Source organism: Brachyhypopomus gauderio, chromosome 11 (genome assembly GCF_052324685.1).
Source record: "Brachyhypopomus gauderio isolate BG-103 chromosome 11, BGAUD_0.2, whole genome shotgun sequence".
NCBI lineage: Eukaryota > Metazoa > Chordata > Actinopteri > Gymnotiformes > Hypopomidae > Brachyhypopomus > Brachyhypopomus gauderio.
Window position 1 is genome coordinate 8455495 of NC_135221.1, and position 18071 is coordinate 8473565.

At 39.2% G+C, this 18071-nt stretch overlaps 1 protein-coding gene across 3 annotated transcripts in view; it reads right to left on the reverse strand.

The window, feature by feature from the left end:
- The window catches only part of pcdh11 (protocadherin 11), a 192590-nt gene that overhangs the window by 74913 nt on the left and 99606 nt on the right, over positions 1-18071 (reverse strand). For 2 of the 3 annotated variants that reach the window (XM_077021716.1, XM_077021713.1), the window contains one exon: positions 880-1081. The exons of the other annotated variant lie outside the window; for it this stretch is intronic. In XM_077021716.1, the coding sequence (XP_076877831.1) occupies positions 880-1081 (202 nt within the window). The remainder of the gene's footprint in view (positions 1-879; positions 1082-18071) is intronic. 3 annotated transcript variants of the gene reach the window in all.

Genomic DNA, 18071 nt, shown 5'->3' on the forward strand with positions numbered 1-18071 from the left:
ATATATATATATATATAACTATGTATAGTAAGAAAGGTGCGAGAGGTATTTTCTGTTTTTAACCATACATCAGAAAGACCTGATTATATGCCAAAAGCAGCATAACACACTGCAAAAGGTCATTATCACAGAACTCAGGCTGGTGGGACAACAGCTAATCTAAGAGAAAAGATTGGTAATCATGTGTATGGAAATATCTGGGCAAGGTGAGCACACAAATGCATTCATCTGCACACCGACACGGCAGGTTCTGTCAGAGCTCTGCTGCAATGCAGAGGGGGAAGACGCACTCACAGTCCAGCCAGAGACGCTATTGTCTCATTTACAGCACAGCCAGAAGAGATATCTGCTGGTGAACACAAGGCAATTTATTCCTCCCCTGTCTTTCCTTAAAAAAGCTAGTCACCTCTGACAAGTGGAGCAATGCTACAGTAATTCATCCATATCATGGGTAGACCTGTTCTGTATGAAGAGATCTATGCTGATCAGAGTCACCCCACTGTTTTATGATTATAGCATGGAAATGGACCTGAAATCAAAATGTCCACAAGTAACTTTTGACACTTTTGCTATATTGAGGCCCCGTTAACAGAGGGATTTCAATCACCAGGTTCTGCAAGACCCATCAGATAACTATACAGCACGGGAGGACCAGCAAACCAGCACTGGGGCATTCCCAGTCCATCACATTAATGGCCATCTGACACTGAGTATCTCAGTGCAGCAAACACTAACCAACTCTCGTGTGCCTCATTAAACAATAACGACTTGAGCAAGCAAGCAAACACTCTTCCTTGTCTGTACTTGGTAGCCATGCGTTTCCTCTCACTGCCACTGTGAGTGCGTGCATGCTGGGAACGGACGGCAGTCAGGACTTACTGGACTCAGGGTCGGAATTGCCATCACCCTCTGTGCGGCTGTTGGGCGAGGTCTGCTCGTAGTATTCGTCCTGTGGGAAGCCCAGCGGCAGGGACTGTGTTGCGCTGGCACTGCTGCCTGCCTCCTGCTCACCCAGACCAATGCTGCCGCCACCCTCCTGAGAACCGTCTGGGAGGTGAAAGGTGACACGCCGCTGCGTCTGCTAAAATACAAACGTGTTTGCAAATGCAGTTTAGGCCCAAGTATCAACGGCTATAAACTTTCTGAACAATTTTCCTAAACAACAGAATTGCTGTCTAGAACTCACTGCTGCATGTGATGAGCTAAATAGGTCTTCTGTAAAAGCATGTGTTCGGCAGTGTTTCAGACTAGCAAGAAAATGAATGGCTGCATTTGGTGACAACAGCCTATAACAAGAAAAGAATACGCTGTGTGTTCAAAGATATCACAGCATATTTTCCCTACTCAGGCATTTCAGGGCACTGTTTGTATCTTACTATACTACTATCACGGGTGTGTTATAATATTTTTAAATGAATGGCAAAAGTAGTTCTCATGTTCTCCTTTTCAGTCCCTTTCGGCAGTCTTGCAAACTCATAATTCTTTTTCACTATGAACCTGTGCTTCAAACTCACTAGAACAATTTATTGGAAGAAGGATGTAGATAACCAGGCAGATGTGAGAACACTATTTAGATTTTCTTGTTCTAAGGAAGCACACTCCTGTCTTTCTAGTGAGTTAACTGCAGGTGACCTTTTTGATGTAGACGCTCATTTTCTTAGAGTAAGAAAACTGCCACAGGCATCCATAGCATTACTTATTTCCACAGGTTCTGACAAATGAATGTAAGTTATTTTTGCATGTTAAGCTTTAGACCATAAATCAGAAAAGTCCATGTGTTTGCCTTTTCATTATTAGCTCTCGAATGACTTCTTGTAACATTATGATACCAGGAATAAAAGTGACAAAATGCATGCTGGTATTTGCTACTCTAAAATTCAAAGCAATGATACTGAGTTATGTATGTGTGCTTACTTTATGAGCCATTATTTTGCAGGAGAGGAAGATAGTGTCTGAATTGATGATGATGATTTGGTGGTGCAGTATTTTTGCAAAGGAGAATAAACATTAATAATCAATAATAAAACTATGAAATTAAATAGATAGTTAGCACCTGGAAGAAAATTTGCATTATTACATTCATGGTGAGAATGACCTTTTGACCGTTTCTCCGTCTGAAAATGCGGAATATGAGATGTTGCTTCAAACAGCTCAGTAAAAAGCTGGCAGTAGAAATAACTAAAGATCCTATAATTTATAATAATAATTTATAATAATTTATTTATAATTAATGCCTTGGTGATACTGTAAGTTAATTTAATTGATTTCTTGAATTTAGAAGTTGTATGGTTTTATACTGAAAATGAGCAAAACTCTGATAAATATTTCAGAAGTGCAAATATACAGGCCATTATTTTAGACTGTTTCTTCATGAAACTGGCCTAAATTTAGTAAAAAAAAGCACATACAAATAAACATTAAGACCAATTAGTGTTTGTCAAGTTCTTAAAGTGCTTTATATATATACATGGCAAAAAATGTAATACACAGATCAGGTATCAATTGTTAAAAGGGTGTCATCAATTGATATTGTCTCTACTCCATCAACCACAGACTAATTTGATTTACGTAATAATGATGCTGTCTCAATATCACAAACACTAATTTCATTACGGATTCACAATACTGGGGGTGTTTCGAGAATGATATGTTGTTTCCACACAACAGATCCTGAAGCCTTTCTTCAAAGGACTCTACTGTTCTGTTACTGGGCCACAGCCATGTTTGTGACCTGGGAGCTGGGTGTTCCCCTTCCTGATTTATCTTTCATCTATGCTGACGGAACAACAGGATGCTGCTGTGGAATTATGCCGTCTATAATTTAGAGGCTACACAGGCTCCGCCAGCTGTGATTTCATTTTTTTTAGGAGCATGCCACGGTAATAACAAAGTCAGAGATAAACAAAGATCTCCTGGTGGGGAGCTTTACAGATTTGGTATGTTGGTGTAAAGCTAGGCAAAGAAGGAAAACCTTAGATAATCACACACCACTAAAAAGTCTTCTTTGACTGAGAATTTGTATACTTGGATAAGATGTGACTATGCATTCAGAAACTGTTGATCAGTCTGTTGTGGTTTTTTATTCCATTTTTTGAATGCCGTACATACCTCTCAAAAAAGAGGGGACATGCAAGAATGTCTGTGTTTGTGTGAGTGTATATATATATATATATATATATATATATATATATATATATATATATATATATATACACACACACACACAAACACACTCACATAAACATAGACATGCTTGCATGTCACCTCTCTTTTGAAAGGGATAAGGTGTGTATGTACTGTAAAGCACCGTTTGTTTAAAGAACATGCCAGAAATCCATAGAGCAAACACAAGCTGCAAGCAGCGATATCACGACCAAACAAATCCTGTCTAACCAGATAAAACACTGACATCAAAATTATGTGCATAGATATAAAGAGGAGAAATAAGCCAAGTTTTGTAGTGAGACGGGCCCCTGCCAAAGCCCTTGCTGGTGGCAACCCAGGCACAGTGCAGATGGAGTTATGCAGGCCAGGGAGGGGATTAGATGCCCCTTATATTAACATGGAGAAGAAAGAGGAAATACATCAGCCACCTGCACCAGAGGGAAGTCACAGATCAGTGCATTGTGTGTCTTCTATTTCTAGCAAAGTCAGAACGTCAGTGTTATTCAAAAGGAATCCCTTTTTCATGTGAGCTGGCAACTGCATGCTGTCCAGCCTCATTTTGAGTGACAAACAGTGGTCACAGAGGAGTAGATCACCAGAGATTGGCTGGCTGGCTGACTGGCTGAAGACCCATCTACCCTGAGGGCTGAATTGAGCTGTGAAGAATCTATTTAACTAAAAAGGGTAATTCACTGCCAATTGCTTATAATAGAGCTAGGAGGAAAAGGAAATAAAAAAAAAACAGTAAGATGTGCCTTATTTTATTTTATATATCTTTTAAAATATCTTTTAAATGCATCTAATAAAAGGAACATAACTGAATTTGATAGGTATACAATTATACATTTATAAGACTATAAAGACTTGTTGTGGTAACTGATGGGACAATCTACGAGAAGCAATGTGCACTTTCCTTGCTTCTCTAACCCTGTTTGCAAAACATCCAATTTCTCTGAAAACCTTATAAATAATTATAAAAGAATTATTTCCCAACCAATAAATTTTCACTATAAACAGTTTTCATTCTTGTAATTCTTGGAATTGCACAGTGAGCTTTATTCACTATAAGTCTAATACTGCTGTAGTGGAACAGTAATATGATATGTAATTTCCCCTTTCTTTGTCATCATCTGTCCTACTGCTATAGTAAACTAGATAGGAATGCTTTAAGTTGAATCCTTGAAATACATGAATTGTTCAATACCACTTTTAAACTATATTGTTACAAGTTATATAAGCTATATAAGTTATTTAACCTCACAAAAGAAAAAAGGGATACACTTTCATACTACATCTGAGCTTTTCTTCACTGATGTTTTCAGAAAAAATAATATGAAAGAAGAAAAAGTTTTCTTGAAGTAAACTGTTGTGACTTTGATTTAACCAAGGCCAGAAGAACTTCTCAATTTTTTTCAGTCTCTGTTCTGCATTCTCTCCAATATGGTTTTTAAGTTTGGGATGACCATCAATTCGATTTTGTTGGCCAGGTTAAAACTCATCTCCATGAATAGCAGATGATGGGCTAACTATTGCGCCTGCACTCGTGCAGTGTGACCCCAGTGCCGCCTGAGCTGCTCTGCTTCTCGCCTCCACAGTAGCAGGCAGGGCTGATCTCAGGCAGAGGAGCACCGTGAAATACTATTACACTTCATTTTCTCATTTGCTGCTGCTCAGAAGCCAGCAAGGCACCAAACTGGCATTGCTCCAAATCTGTGCACTGACCTACTCGGCTGAAAAACATATGTACCGAGCTCTTGACGTTTTCCCCTGCCTCCTGCTAATAAACCAAACAACCAAGGCTTAAACATCTGAAGCAATGTATAAATCTTCATTTTAGAACAGTTGTGATTTTGGGGGACAGTAGACACTGAGGTTTATCTGTCTTAAAACAAATGTAAGCTGTTGATTCAGCAGAAGGTAAGCAAAATGTAACTGTGTAAAACACACTGGCAATAGATAAAATTATATATATGTTAATGTATTTTAAACAGTATCACAAAAGGATCAAAGGTCAGGCATCATCATAGGATTGAGTTTTTCTCATCTCTTGAATGTAAAAAGCAATCTTTGAATTTTGTTTGGCAATGGAACATAGCAGTCAGATACTGTTTTAAAATCTATTTTAAAATCGAATGTAGCAAAACAACATCCATGAGCTGAAAAAGCTGGTGAAACAAACTGGTGAAACAAACTGGTAAAACATAGTTTCCATGCTGCTGTAACATCCAGGGAGAGCATGTCATCGCTGTGCCTCAGATGATAAAAAACAGCAAAAAAAAAAACAAGCCAGCAATGTTTTAAGGCTTTGAAGGTGACCCAAGCACAGCCCTGGGTGCAACATAATGTCCTGAATGACTAGGATTAGGGATGACTCTATTCAAAACTTTGGTGATCAACTAACCCTGCATTAGCAGTCCATGTTAATAAAATAACATGAGCCCATCTTTGCTGGAGCAAAGGCGCTTCAGAGACTAAAATGACAGTCTCAAGTGTGCTTAAGGCCTGTTCCCCTTGATGGAGCACACTGAGTCAAAAAGCATTTTCAAGTGACATTTGCTTAAAATAAACGCCTTTTGATGGAACAGAAATCAGAAAATTGCTTGTTAAAGCTAGAACAAGTCTTACTGGGCCTTAAAGGGAAATGAAAAAGGAAAACAACTGACACTTCATTAAGCATCAGAGAGCAAATGTGTGGAAGTTATTACTATTGGAGCTTCTGCCACATTCTCCACTGCAAACCAGTGGTGACAGGTGACAATGGGACTTTTTACAAATTAAGGTTGCTGACCTAGAGAAATGAGCTAAAATATAACATAAATGCAAAAGCTATTATAAGTGCTGTAAGTTACACTATTGTTAGGTTCTTAGAAGTTTGGACAGTCACAAAAGACTAAAAGGATTAATCCAAGACAGCTAGTAAGGATGTTCGAACCATGCAGCTCCAATTACTGTCTTGCCTAGACACAGTGTGACTACAGAAGAGTTGTTGGAACACTGACCACTATACCTGTTTCATGCAAAACTCTGATTTAAAGGCAATGCAGAAGAAGGTACACTAAACATCCATATGCTCTTAACATTGAATGAAATGATGGAATGAATGAAACGTGGAAAAAAACTTTGCATTGTTTTTAACAAGATGTGTATCATTATGTTTTGAATTCAGTCAGATATGCTGCTGGCAGTTGACTGTGATTGGTGTATTAGAACACTGACATATCTTTGGGTATGGCTAACCTGAAATAACAGAGTCACAGGCAGTTGCTGAAACACTGAGAAAGACATCATTGCATGTCAGAAGCAGGCAGCAGTGCATATGAAATTAATGATCAAACTATAAACAGTGACATACCTCTAAACTGAACAAAATAGGGTTGTGAAGCAGCAAAATAGCTTTCTCCAAGGGACTACATATCAATTACAGATAACAGTATTTAATTTATTTAGTAATATGTGTTCTATATATAAATACTAATAATAGAATATGAATTCTCAAAGCAATGGCCCAGAAGTTCCTTTGCTGAAGAGGAGCAGTAAGGACAGGAGAGAGTGATTCTTATGGCATTTGATTGGTAAGTGAACAGGAAGAAGGTAGAACTCAAGTCAACAAATCACTCCAAGGGCTCCTTTATACATGGAGGAGACCAGACACTTTAGCTACAGTACAGGATGCACTGACTGATGCGGTCTGTCGGGTCTACAAGGCTACAGATGGCTTGGGAATGGCAAATATTTACATCATGTGGGACAACAGAGGTATAAGCACATTCCTTCACATGCCACTGACATAATAATTTATGTCATGGAAAACAAGAGAGATTCATCAACCTGATGAAATATTTATGTATGAGCCCCTTGTGCATTCATTTATAGACATTTCTAGATAAATTTTAGGTAGGTAGGTACAACTAGTGCCTCTGGCAAAACAAAATGGTTGGTAAATGTTTTGACCAGTTTTAGATCCAGTGAACTATAGAAACATGACTTTTTAGTATTGCTAAAATTACTAAATTCCATTCAATTTAGAATGTATGGAGAATGACAATGGGGAAAGCTGCACGCAGCTGATAATAGTCCCATAAACAAATAAATACTTAATAAATAAATACATAAACAAGACCATTTACATTCTCTTATGCATACAAATGTATTCCTTGGTTACCTGGGATAATTTATCAACCTGTTCTGATTTACACTCCTTTACACTACACACACATACAGATTTGATATAGGACTAAAAATAATTACAATTACTTAAGAACATTAATTGTGGGCTTAGACCAATGTGGCCAGACGGAAAACACAAGACTCCATCAACACTGAGTATGCTTTCACAGACATAACTATGTTACAGATTACACTAGTTTATCAACATTGCTAGTAAGTGTATTGCCCTTGAAGGACACTGTGGTTTGTAAAGACAAACACTACTGCTCAACAATCCGTCTTGAGGCAGAAAATATTAATCAACAAATTAATTAGCTCATTAGGTTAAAATCATGAATGGAGCTCTGCTCTCACTGTGGGGAGTCCTTTAGCACGAGACACAAGCGAGTTTTGCCCTTGCACCCGGTGACACACTGAGAGCAATGCAAGGCAGCATCACAGAAACCACAGAACAATAAAATCTGTCCCAGACTTAAAAGAAATTTGCTATGCAATTTTTAACATTGAAGTCAAAGGGCATATTTGCTGCAGTGCTTGATGACATTGCTCAACACACTGTAGTATCAAATTCAAATAAATGGTAAGATCTGACAATGATTACAAAACAACTACCTAGCTAAAATGATAAATTACATTGCGACTGGGTCAGGATGAAAAAATTAAACAAAATGAATCTTTGCAGTGAGCCAAGTTTCTCCTACAGATTAAATTATGTATATGCCTGTGTGCAGCATATTAGGTCATTGGCTAAAGAAAGGGTTGATGACCCTGGTCCATCCATTGTCCCTCTCTAGACCAGTGCTTTCAAAGTTCCCACGCCTATGGCTACAAGAGGAATGCAGAGAGAAGTGCATTTGTTGGCGAAGCACATCAAAGAGATGTAGTGTCTCACTGAGCTGCAGCAGAGAGGCATGCACCAAGCCTTTGATCATTTCAAGCTTTCTGATCATTAAAATATTGGATTAATAATTGATTAAAAGCGCCAGGGCTTATTGTGTTGTGTGTCTCTAGATACCAATTTATTTCAACCTTGAAACTACTTTTTTTTAAATGAGTAGCTATCATATATAAATATATCTTTGCCAGTGGTATCTTTGTATACATCAAGTAACTGGTTTTCATGAAATTGCATTAACCTTAGACATTTGCATCCTTTAAAAAGTGTCAGGGTGAATGACTTCATTTGAATTAATCTTAATGATGCAGTGAAACTTTTCTTTTTGAGAAATCACAAGAAGCAGAAAAGACCAAAGACCATTTCTGACCAAAAAGCCACTTCTATGCAGACTATGTTCCATTAACCTTCAAATTAGTATAGCATCGTTTTTATTCTTGGATGCTGGCTGTGGTTTTTAGTCCCTACTTTTGACAACATATTGCCATATTGTCATATTGAAAAAAATGGCAAATGTATGTTCGAAAATATGATTCATTTAAAAGAAAGAAACTATTCTGGTTCCATGGAGAAATTTACATTAAGGTATTGTGTGATAGAATGAGCATTATTCACTGTTGTGCCAGTGATTGGGCTAAAGTACTTTTCTAATAGCATAACACGACTAATACAAGTATCAATTTTGCTAAAGCTCATAGAACTAATGATTCTATCTAGTGGGCTTACCTATACTACATTTATTTTAAAATACTCTAAGCTCCAATACGATGCTCCATGTCTGACTATTGCCATAATGAAAACATTAGCGAACACAGCAGCATGTGTGATTTTGTATGTTGTGACCCTGCAAAGTTTCACCCTAGTCCTCTTATTTTTATTGAACACAGTGCATTTCACACTGTTCAGTGTAGAACTAACAGTGCTTAGAACAAGGCTGCAGCAGGGAAGCACTTTCATCATGGTCAGTCATACTGAGACCAGACAACCAGAGGTCCTGATCACTAGCTTAAATTATGTGCTGCAGATGGAATTTTATTTTTATACCTATGTACTATGTCTACTACAGTAGAGCTCTCCCCCCACTGTTGCACAGTAGTTCAGCTGCAAGGAACCAAACGTTGTAATCAGTAGGCATGCTAATCCATCTCCAGGTCTCCAGGTACATTTATAGCTCAGCATATTATTCTGATAAATAGTGCACAGTGAGGTGTCTTAGCAACTTCAAAAAGCTCTGCCACCTGAATGTGTTTACAGCCAAAGACACCTGGCAAACATTCTCAATTGAACCTTTTCCAAGTTTTATTCAATTCACCTCACTGTACTTTTATTACAGATTACAATTCCACGCTCGGTTTATTCAGCATGCATGAATAAACATAGGCTCTGTGCTCATTACGGTAGCCATATGGTTGAGATGTTTTCGGCAGTTGTGCCTGGCTGTGAAACGCTTTTTCTTAAGATGCCCTTGCGGGGGTCAAGGCCCTCTTGTGACATCTGCCATGTGAGAGAAACATTCACTTTGGGCTCTTAGACCTCAGGGGACTACTTGTATTGCATTGTCCTTCAACTGTTCTCGCTCTTTCCCAAATCTGTCTCTCTGGACTTAGCACACTGAGTTGCCATTATGGGCCAGTTCCAACCCTGTACCTACTGTGAGGTAGGATCAGGACTGTTGATGGCTGGACTAAGTTCATACCACTGGGAACCAAAATCCCATCTGTACTCTACAGCTTACATCTCCATAAACCCAAGAACTTTGGTAAAATGGAAATTCTTATTCATTTCAAAGTGACCATGAATGTAGGACAAAATCTTTAACGAGTCTAACCTCCTTTAATAACAGTTACCCTGGACGCCCTCTCTTCAACTCTCTGATGAATGATGCCCTACAATATTCAACCTTTCTAAAAAAAATGTTGTTTTTTCCCCTAGAGACCAAATATAGAAGCTAGAAAAGCAAAATGATTGGGAATAAGCTACACACATTTAGCTAATTTCAAATAAAAGGCACCTAAAAATCAAATTACAGTATTAATCACTGGCTTTGGCTATAGATAATAGATATAGACAATAAAGTACAGGATATCAAAAGTAACACTAATTCTAAAATCACAAAAACATTTAAACTGTAGTTAATATATTTTATGCCAGTTTACAATGAAAACAAAAATCATAAACTTGTTCACCTAACCCCTTTTTTCTTAGTGTCCTTTCATTTTCTCAGTAAATTATTTAGCTATCTCCATTCATTTTAATAGCAAAATCTCTTACTTCTCATCAAATCACATAATGTACCCATCCAAGAATTACTTCAAAGTCAAGCCAAAAAAGTATTTTTTTTTAAAACAAGTAGACTTAAGTATTGTGCATTAAGAAAATATGACCAACACAAGAAAAACTGATATGCATTATTTACACTAAATAACAACTGGACTTCAGTCCAGTGAATTCAAACTCATTTGTCTAATGTAAATCCTTGTGAATAAAATCATATCACTAAAATATCCAGATACAAGAAATGACCAGAGAAGCAGGCATGTTACATGTGGGGGGGGGGGGGGTTAAGCCAGAAGGAGAAGGGAAGAGGAGCATAGTGCTAATGCAGTGAAAGGATAGGCAAGCTGTCAGAGAGACTCAGTGCTGCAGAACAGCCTTGCAGGCCCCAGCCGTGCACCTCAGCTGTTGAGTGGAGGTGAGAAGACTGTGTGTCATCTGGAAGTCGCCCCAGGAGCTGCGTTTATGTGCCTGCATTTGCTCATTGGAAATACAGCAGCGGCTTTCAGTGGCAAAATATCTCACTGCACCCTATGCTAGGGTTACACACACCTGAAGCCACCAACACTGCCACAGACACAGGTACAGGGTGCATATGCACACACATGCACATTCTCACATGCTAATTCTAATAGTTAGTTTAGTTAGTTTGCTCCTATAGCTCACCTGGTAGAGCAGGTGGAATTAACAAGATAAATGTGTCATTTGTTGTGAATAACAGCATCAGTTGATGCCAAAATGCTTAGAATCAATTATCAAAAAATGCAAACAAATTTCAAGTCCGTCAGACTTAACTGAATGCCTGAGCACACTAAATGTGCACTGCGTCCCCTATGGCATGAGAAAAGAAACGTTAACGAAACAAAAAAAAAAAAAACATCACAAAGCACAGTGGTGAGAATAGAATTCCACAAAGGAGACTAATGAAGTCTTGTAAAGAAAAAACAATAGAATCCTGCATGGAATACAACCCTGCTCAAACCAATGAGAAGTAAATGTATATAAATCCAGAAAACACCTTTTAGCCTGGGTTCCTGGAAAATGATGACACTCTTAGAGACTAGTACACATACATATGCAAGCAAGGAAATGGCCTGCTACAAGCTAAAGGTTTGAAGTACCTTGGAACATGTTTGGTGAGACAAGGCTTCGAACACGTGAAACATTGTTCTTTTCTGAAAAGCAGAAAGAAGAAGATACAAATGAAAATGGAGTGGCACTCTTATTAACCAGTGACGTCTTCCAAATTCTCAGGGAATGGAAACTGGTATCAGAATGCATAATAACAGAAAAGTTCCTACCCAAATTCAAAAATGTAAATGTCCTTGTAACGATGCAGTGCTAGGAGGCGGAAACACATGCAGAGGAGAGCTGGCATGTGAATTGACAGGATCTCTCCCATTGCACAAGGTTATTGCCTGTGCCTGGATTGTGTGCGCCTTACGTGGCATGATTTATAATCGAACGAATGAAACACAAAGGACGAGATCAACTACCAATAACAAACGGGAAGCGTAATTTAAACTCAAAGGAAGATCTTTATAAGAAGTACAGGGATCACAAAATAACTAAAGCAGGCATAAACAAGGAACTGGACTACTATGTAACGACCAGATCACACAGACATTGAATATTTAAACACTACAAACAGATACATAAACATATAATATTCACGGAGACTGGGGATTTACCAAATAACACCAGACAGGGAACGTGACAACCAGTAACATACACTAAGTAAAAGAAACCCAAAGTAACAGAAATACAATCGATAACCAAGGGTACACATACAGTAAATAGAAAACATGAACACTAACCCCAGATACAAACTGATACTGAACACTTGAGTAATACAACACTAGCTAATAATCCTGAAACATACAAATTAGGCAAAGCATAACATCTCAATGTGGAATCAGATTTCATACAGCCACTGTGTATTTCCAAAGAAGGTAACATAAGAGAACTTACTCTTCCCTTTTAGCAAATGACCCCCACCCAAACCAAAAACAAGGGAAAATACACAACATAATGTTATATTATGTTAAATAATAACAAACACGAAACAATTGAACCAAAAGGGGCATGGCTAGACAGAAACCAAAACGAAAGAAACCAAAACGAAAAAACCAAAACGAAGAAAACCCCTCCACACCAAAACCCCTCCCCACTATCCCCCCCAGCGTGCATCCTCAGAGGCGCGCAATCGAAAACAGAAAACCACAACAAGGACAGGAAACAAACCCAGGACAGGACCAAATAAACCAGAAAGAAACACAGGACCAAGAGAAAACAAAGTCAGAGAGACACATGGGCCATCCCCGACCAAGGCACACATGTAGGTAACGGGGCTCGAGCAGTCAACACTTGCCTGGGCAATCGAAGCCGAATCAGACCGTACAGAAAGATGCCCAGGCAAACCGGACACACGGAGACAGGATCACGGAGACACAAGAAATGACAAAGAACCAGCACCTGACATGCAAGACAGAGGGCATCCAGGGTTAGAGTCAGGGACAGGAACAAACTTGGAAGACACAACGGGACAAGGGGCAGCATGGGAGACAACAAACGAGGAAAGTATTAGCAGGACAACAAACATGAGAACAGGGATGAGCTGGACACCAGGAACAGGAACTGAGACAGTAACCGGAGCAGAGACACTTAAAGAAAAACAAGGGTACTTGAACAATAACAGGATATGACATGGTCACTGGCACAGGAACAATCAATCAATCAATCAAAGTTTATTTGTATAGCGCTTTTCACAACACATGTTGTCACAAAGCGCTTTACAGGATTTAAAAGGTTAACAATACTATGGGTCCAGAACCCTAATGAGCAAGGAACACATACATAGCCAGGAACAGGTGCAGGAAACAAGGGTAAAGAGCTGGATTTCAAGTCCGTCAAAAACTCTGTAGCCCTGAAGTTTGGGCAAAGTGTACACAAACATCTGTGCCCAAATATCTTTAACCCCCACGATACGATGAGGTTTTGGGAGCTGACAGAGTAGCCCTACTAGAACCCTACTGGGGCTCAGGATTAGGTCTCGGGCAGCCCTCACAAACACTAGCAAGTCCTTCTCAGGCCTCAGGAAAAGGCCACTGGTGGGCCCTAGAGATAGACGATGGCTCCCTCTGGGTCACTAGAATGGGGGTTGACCTCTTCCAGGTCTCAGAAACAGGTGGTGACTCCCTCTGAGTCACTGGAATACTGGGTGTCCCCTTCCGGGTCACGGGAACAGGCAGTGACTAGTGGCTGGTGTAGCCCCTTGGACCTGCAGTGCAACCCCAGGGCTAGGCTGGTTGGCTGGCTGAGCAGCATCTGCCACTAGCTGGGCAGCCCCTGGCGCTGGCATGGGCTGGGCGGCTGGTGCAGGTGTGGGCTGGGTGGCTGGCGCAGGCGTGGGCTGGGCGGCTGGTGCTACAGCCACTGTGGCTGACAGTGCAGCCTCTGGCTGAGCAGCTGGACTACAACCCCCTCCACCAATAACATTTTTTGGTGGGTCTACGGCCTCCGGTTACTCCTTAGGCCTTAACAGTCAGAGTCGACTCGGGATTGTACGACTTCAAGCCCCAACGTTCCTTGTTTGATTTATTAAATCTAGCCCGGAGCATACCAAAGAAAGTGTCCAAAGTTACCATGTCCTTATGTTCTATTTTCCATTAGAATATTTGCCCACTGTAGTGCCTGACCCTTTAAGTACTGCAGGAGAAACCTGACCTTCAGAAACTCTGGAGGTTGAGGACAGAGGATATGTTCAAAAAGCAGTTTGCTTTGTGAGATAGAGCCCTCTAAGGGACCTTCTCTGTTAAACTCATGTGGGGGACTTACTTCAGATGGCAGTTTGAATGAATCCCCATTTCTAACTTGCTCCAAAAAATCCCAAGACAGGAAGAGCCCACCTTCACTACTCTCTCTTGCTATGTCTGAGTAGGAGGGTTATTCTGTAACGATGCAGTGCTAAGAGGCGGACGCATGTACAGAGAGAGAGCTGGTATGTGAATTGACGGGATCTCTCCCGTTGCGCAAGGTTAAGGCCTGTGCCTGGATTGTGCGCATCTTACATGGCATGATTTATAATCGAATGAACGAAACACAAAGGGCGCAACTAACTACCAATAATCTTACAGGGGTCACAGGGATCACAAAATAACTAAAGAAGGGATAAAAAAACATTTACCGGGGATTTACCAAATAACACAAGACAGGTAATGTGACAAACAATAATTTAAACTATAGCCTACACTAAGTACAAGAAATCCAGAGTAACAGGAATACAATCGATAACCAAGCGTACACATACATACCAGAAACAAGGGAGACTAAATAGTCAACATAATAAAAGACAAAGATGAAACAGCTGAACCAAAATGGGCGTGGCTAGACAGAAACAGAAAGAAACCAAAGACCAGACTTAGAGGCAGGGCATAAAAGAACATGTGAATAAGATTGGCAGGTGGGGGTGGGGATAGTCATGACAGTACTCATGAATCTCGCTCTAGAAGAAAAAAAAAATATTTACAAGCAACCCCAAGACACATGGATCTCACTAGACAACAAAACAGAAATCCAAATTAACCACATTACCATATCTCAGAAATGGAGAAACACCTTCCAGAGTGTAAGAGAAAAAAAAGAGTGCAGATGTTGGCTTAGGGTTGCAATTTATCCAGTAGTCAATCTGGTTTTCAGACTATATGTCTGGGAATCTGATGTTGACTTCCATTTTTTTTTTGTTCTCGAAAATTGGTGAGGTTTGAACAGTACAGTACAGAGGTTTGAACAGTACAATCATATTGGTCAGTTTGTTTGTCAGTGAAAAATTGTCACTCTTCACTTCCCCCTCATATTGGCAATTTTAGGCCAATTGTGTCATTTGCCATAATTGGCCTTTTTTCACACAATGGTAACCATAAACAGAGCTACTACAAGACACTGCAAATCTCTCATATGAAAAAGAAGCACCAAAAATGTCACAAAAAAGACTACATATCGAAAAAGAAGCACTACTGCTCTGTCCAAGAAGAATGCATTCAAGATTAAGGATTCAAGGCATGGATTACCAAAAATCCAACTGAACATTTTTCCTTCACTGTTAAATATGATGGTATTTCTACTATGACAGCCCTCAGTCATTAGACTGAAATAAATAGAAGTAAATTCAGGAATTTCCCTCTGGGATCAATAAAGTATCTATCTATCTACCTCTCTATCTAAAATTTTCAAGAATCCAGTCAATATCTGAAATCTAATTAAGAGAAACACTGCCAAAGATTGCATTACAGATGCTGAACTAATATTTATGTAACAGAATTAATCACCATATCAGCTACATTTTTCAGGTATGATTGATAATCAATGGACCAAACAAGAAATAATAAAATTAAATTAAATACCAAAATATGCTTGGAGTCTAAATGTTGCTTCTTTAGTTCAGAACCAAAGCAGTAAGCCTAATATTGCTAATAATTAACCTCACCAAAACTTCTATAACTGCATTCATGTGTACATATTTTCATGTATATATTGCCTAATGTTATGGTTCCCTCAACAACCCCTCTTGTTTTGGTTTGGTTTATTTCCTGGTTTCCTTTTTGTGTACTTTTATTTTGAAATTCATTAATGAGTCTGGTTCCAGGTCCCTCCCTTGTACTCCACCCCACTCATCATGGCCTTTAGGTCTGTCTCATTTGTTTCTTGGTTTGCCTGTGTATTTGAGACCTGTGTTTTACTATTTGGGTTGTTAGTCATTGTCTGCAAGTCTGTAAAGTATGTATGTTCTCTAGTTATGCTCTGCTTCTAGTGTTTAACTCTTATACCTGTAGAAAGTGCAATGCTCTAGGTTTTGTTTCTAGTTAGAGTTTCTTGGTTGTCATTCAGTTACATATTTTGATTTGTCTTTGTATTATAGTATGTGTGTTTGTGAGTATCATGAGTTAGTATGAGGTTTGCTAGTTTGTTGTCTTATGTCCCATTTTTTTATAGTAATGTCAACCCTGTTCAGTGTATTAGTATTTTCTGTTAGGTTTGATCCTTCATAACTGAACATCACCAAAGTCAGCATTTAAGCAAGTTTTTGGAAACACTCCATGCTAAGTTTTTCCTGTGACGGGCAGGGAGTGCAAAATAAAATGGAAGCGATCACGCAAAGTCTCAGGGAAAAAGGAGGGTTTAATGAAGAAAGTGAGCAAACCATAAAACCCGTGACATAATCCAAATCAAGGATACAATGACCAGCGGTAAACTGGTACAAAGACAAGACATATATAGACAAACCAACGACCCTCAGGTGAGGCGGATCATAGGACCCGCCCCCCTGAGGGACGAACACAACACAGCAACAACAGGACAACTGCCGCTGTGGACGGGGACGACCAGCAGGGGGCCTGCCGTATCGTGACATTTCCAAATTCAAACATTTCATCAAAGCTGCATTCTCAAAAACCCAAAAGTGAGGCAACTGCTATGAATGTTCTGAGTCCATTTCAGTCCCAAAGACTTTTTCACTTTCCCTGGAAGATTCCAATAATGGACCTCAACAATACTGCCCCGTTGCCATTACTTTCTTCATAGAAGAAAATGGAGCTAAGAATAAAGTTCAGAGCTCAGTGGCTTTCTATGAGGATTCAAATGAAATCTCTAATGCGATTCCAACCTAGGTGAATAAGGTGTTCACAAACTTGCATATGGTGTAGACAATACACCATATGAAATATGGGAGGCATCACATTATATTTGCTAATTTTAATTAGTTCTTAAGATTTGCAATGGAATTTTCTTGTATTGCTAAACAAAAGAGACTTGAAGTATGGTTTTGAGATTTGGGATGATAGAGATGGGACATCTTAAGGTATTGTGGCATGCACCCACCAGATGTTTTTATACCTGTGTTCAGACATTCTTCAGAACAAAAGTGAAGATGTATTTTAAAAGTAGACAATCACTGTCTGTCTAATATGAAATTTAGTGAACTCGCAGGAAGATGGGATGAACCCAGACACTGTTCAAGAGTGTTACACTGTCTTTGTGTACAACTTCATGAATGTGCCACAGACTTATTTAACATAATGAACAAAGTTGGGTGCAAGCTGAAGATCTGCATAACTGAGCAATATTTTAGTTTCAAAGTGAACCAACCCCACAAAAAATTACCATCAAGTCAATAAGACATTCAAGGAAAATGTAACTGATATCTACCAAAGGACTCAAAGTTATTTGGAAGAGTGCTTTGATTTTGGACCAGACTCCTTGAAGATTTCAGCGCTCAGTCTTAGCCCCCAGGAGTATTTTTTGTTTTAGCTTGTTATTAGACATTGAAGACTGACTTGAAGAGCCTTTCAATGAGTAACTTGAAACAGGTTCTCCTCAGAATTGAGTGAAATAATGAACTTTCAGTACAGAAGAAATGGGTTTCATTATTTTTAAAAATGTGACTCAAAATAGTTGAAGATGCCCTTGCAATACATGAGAGCTGCACATATGTGGTGCAGGTCTTCAACATTAAATGACAAAAGAAACAAAATGTCATAGTCTTGCCAAGGCAGAAATCTGAATTTAATTTAAG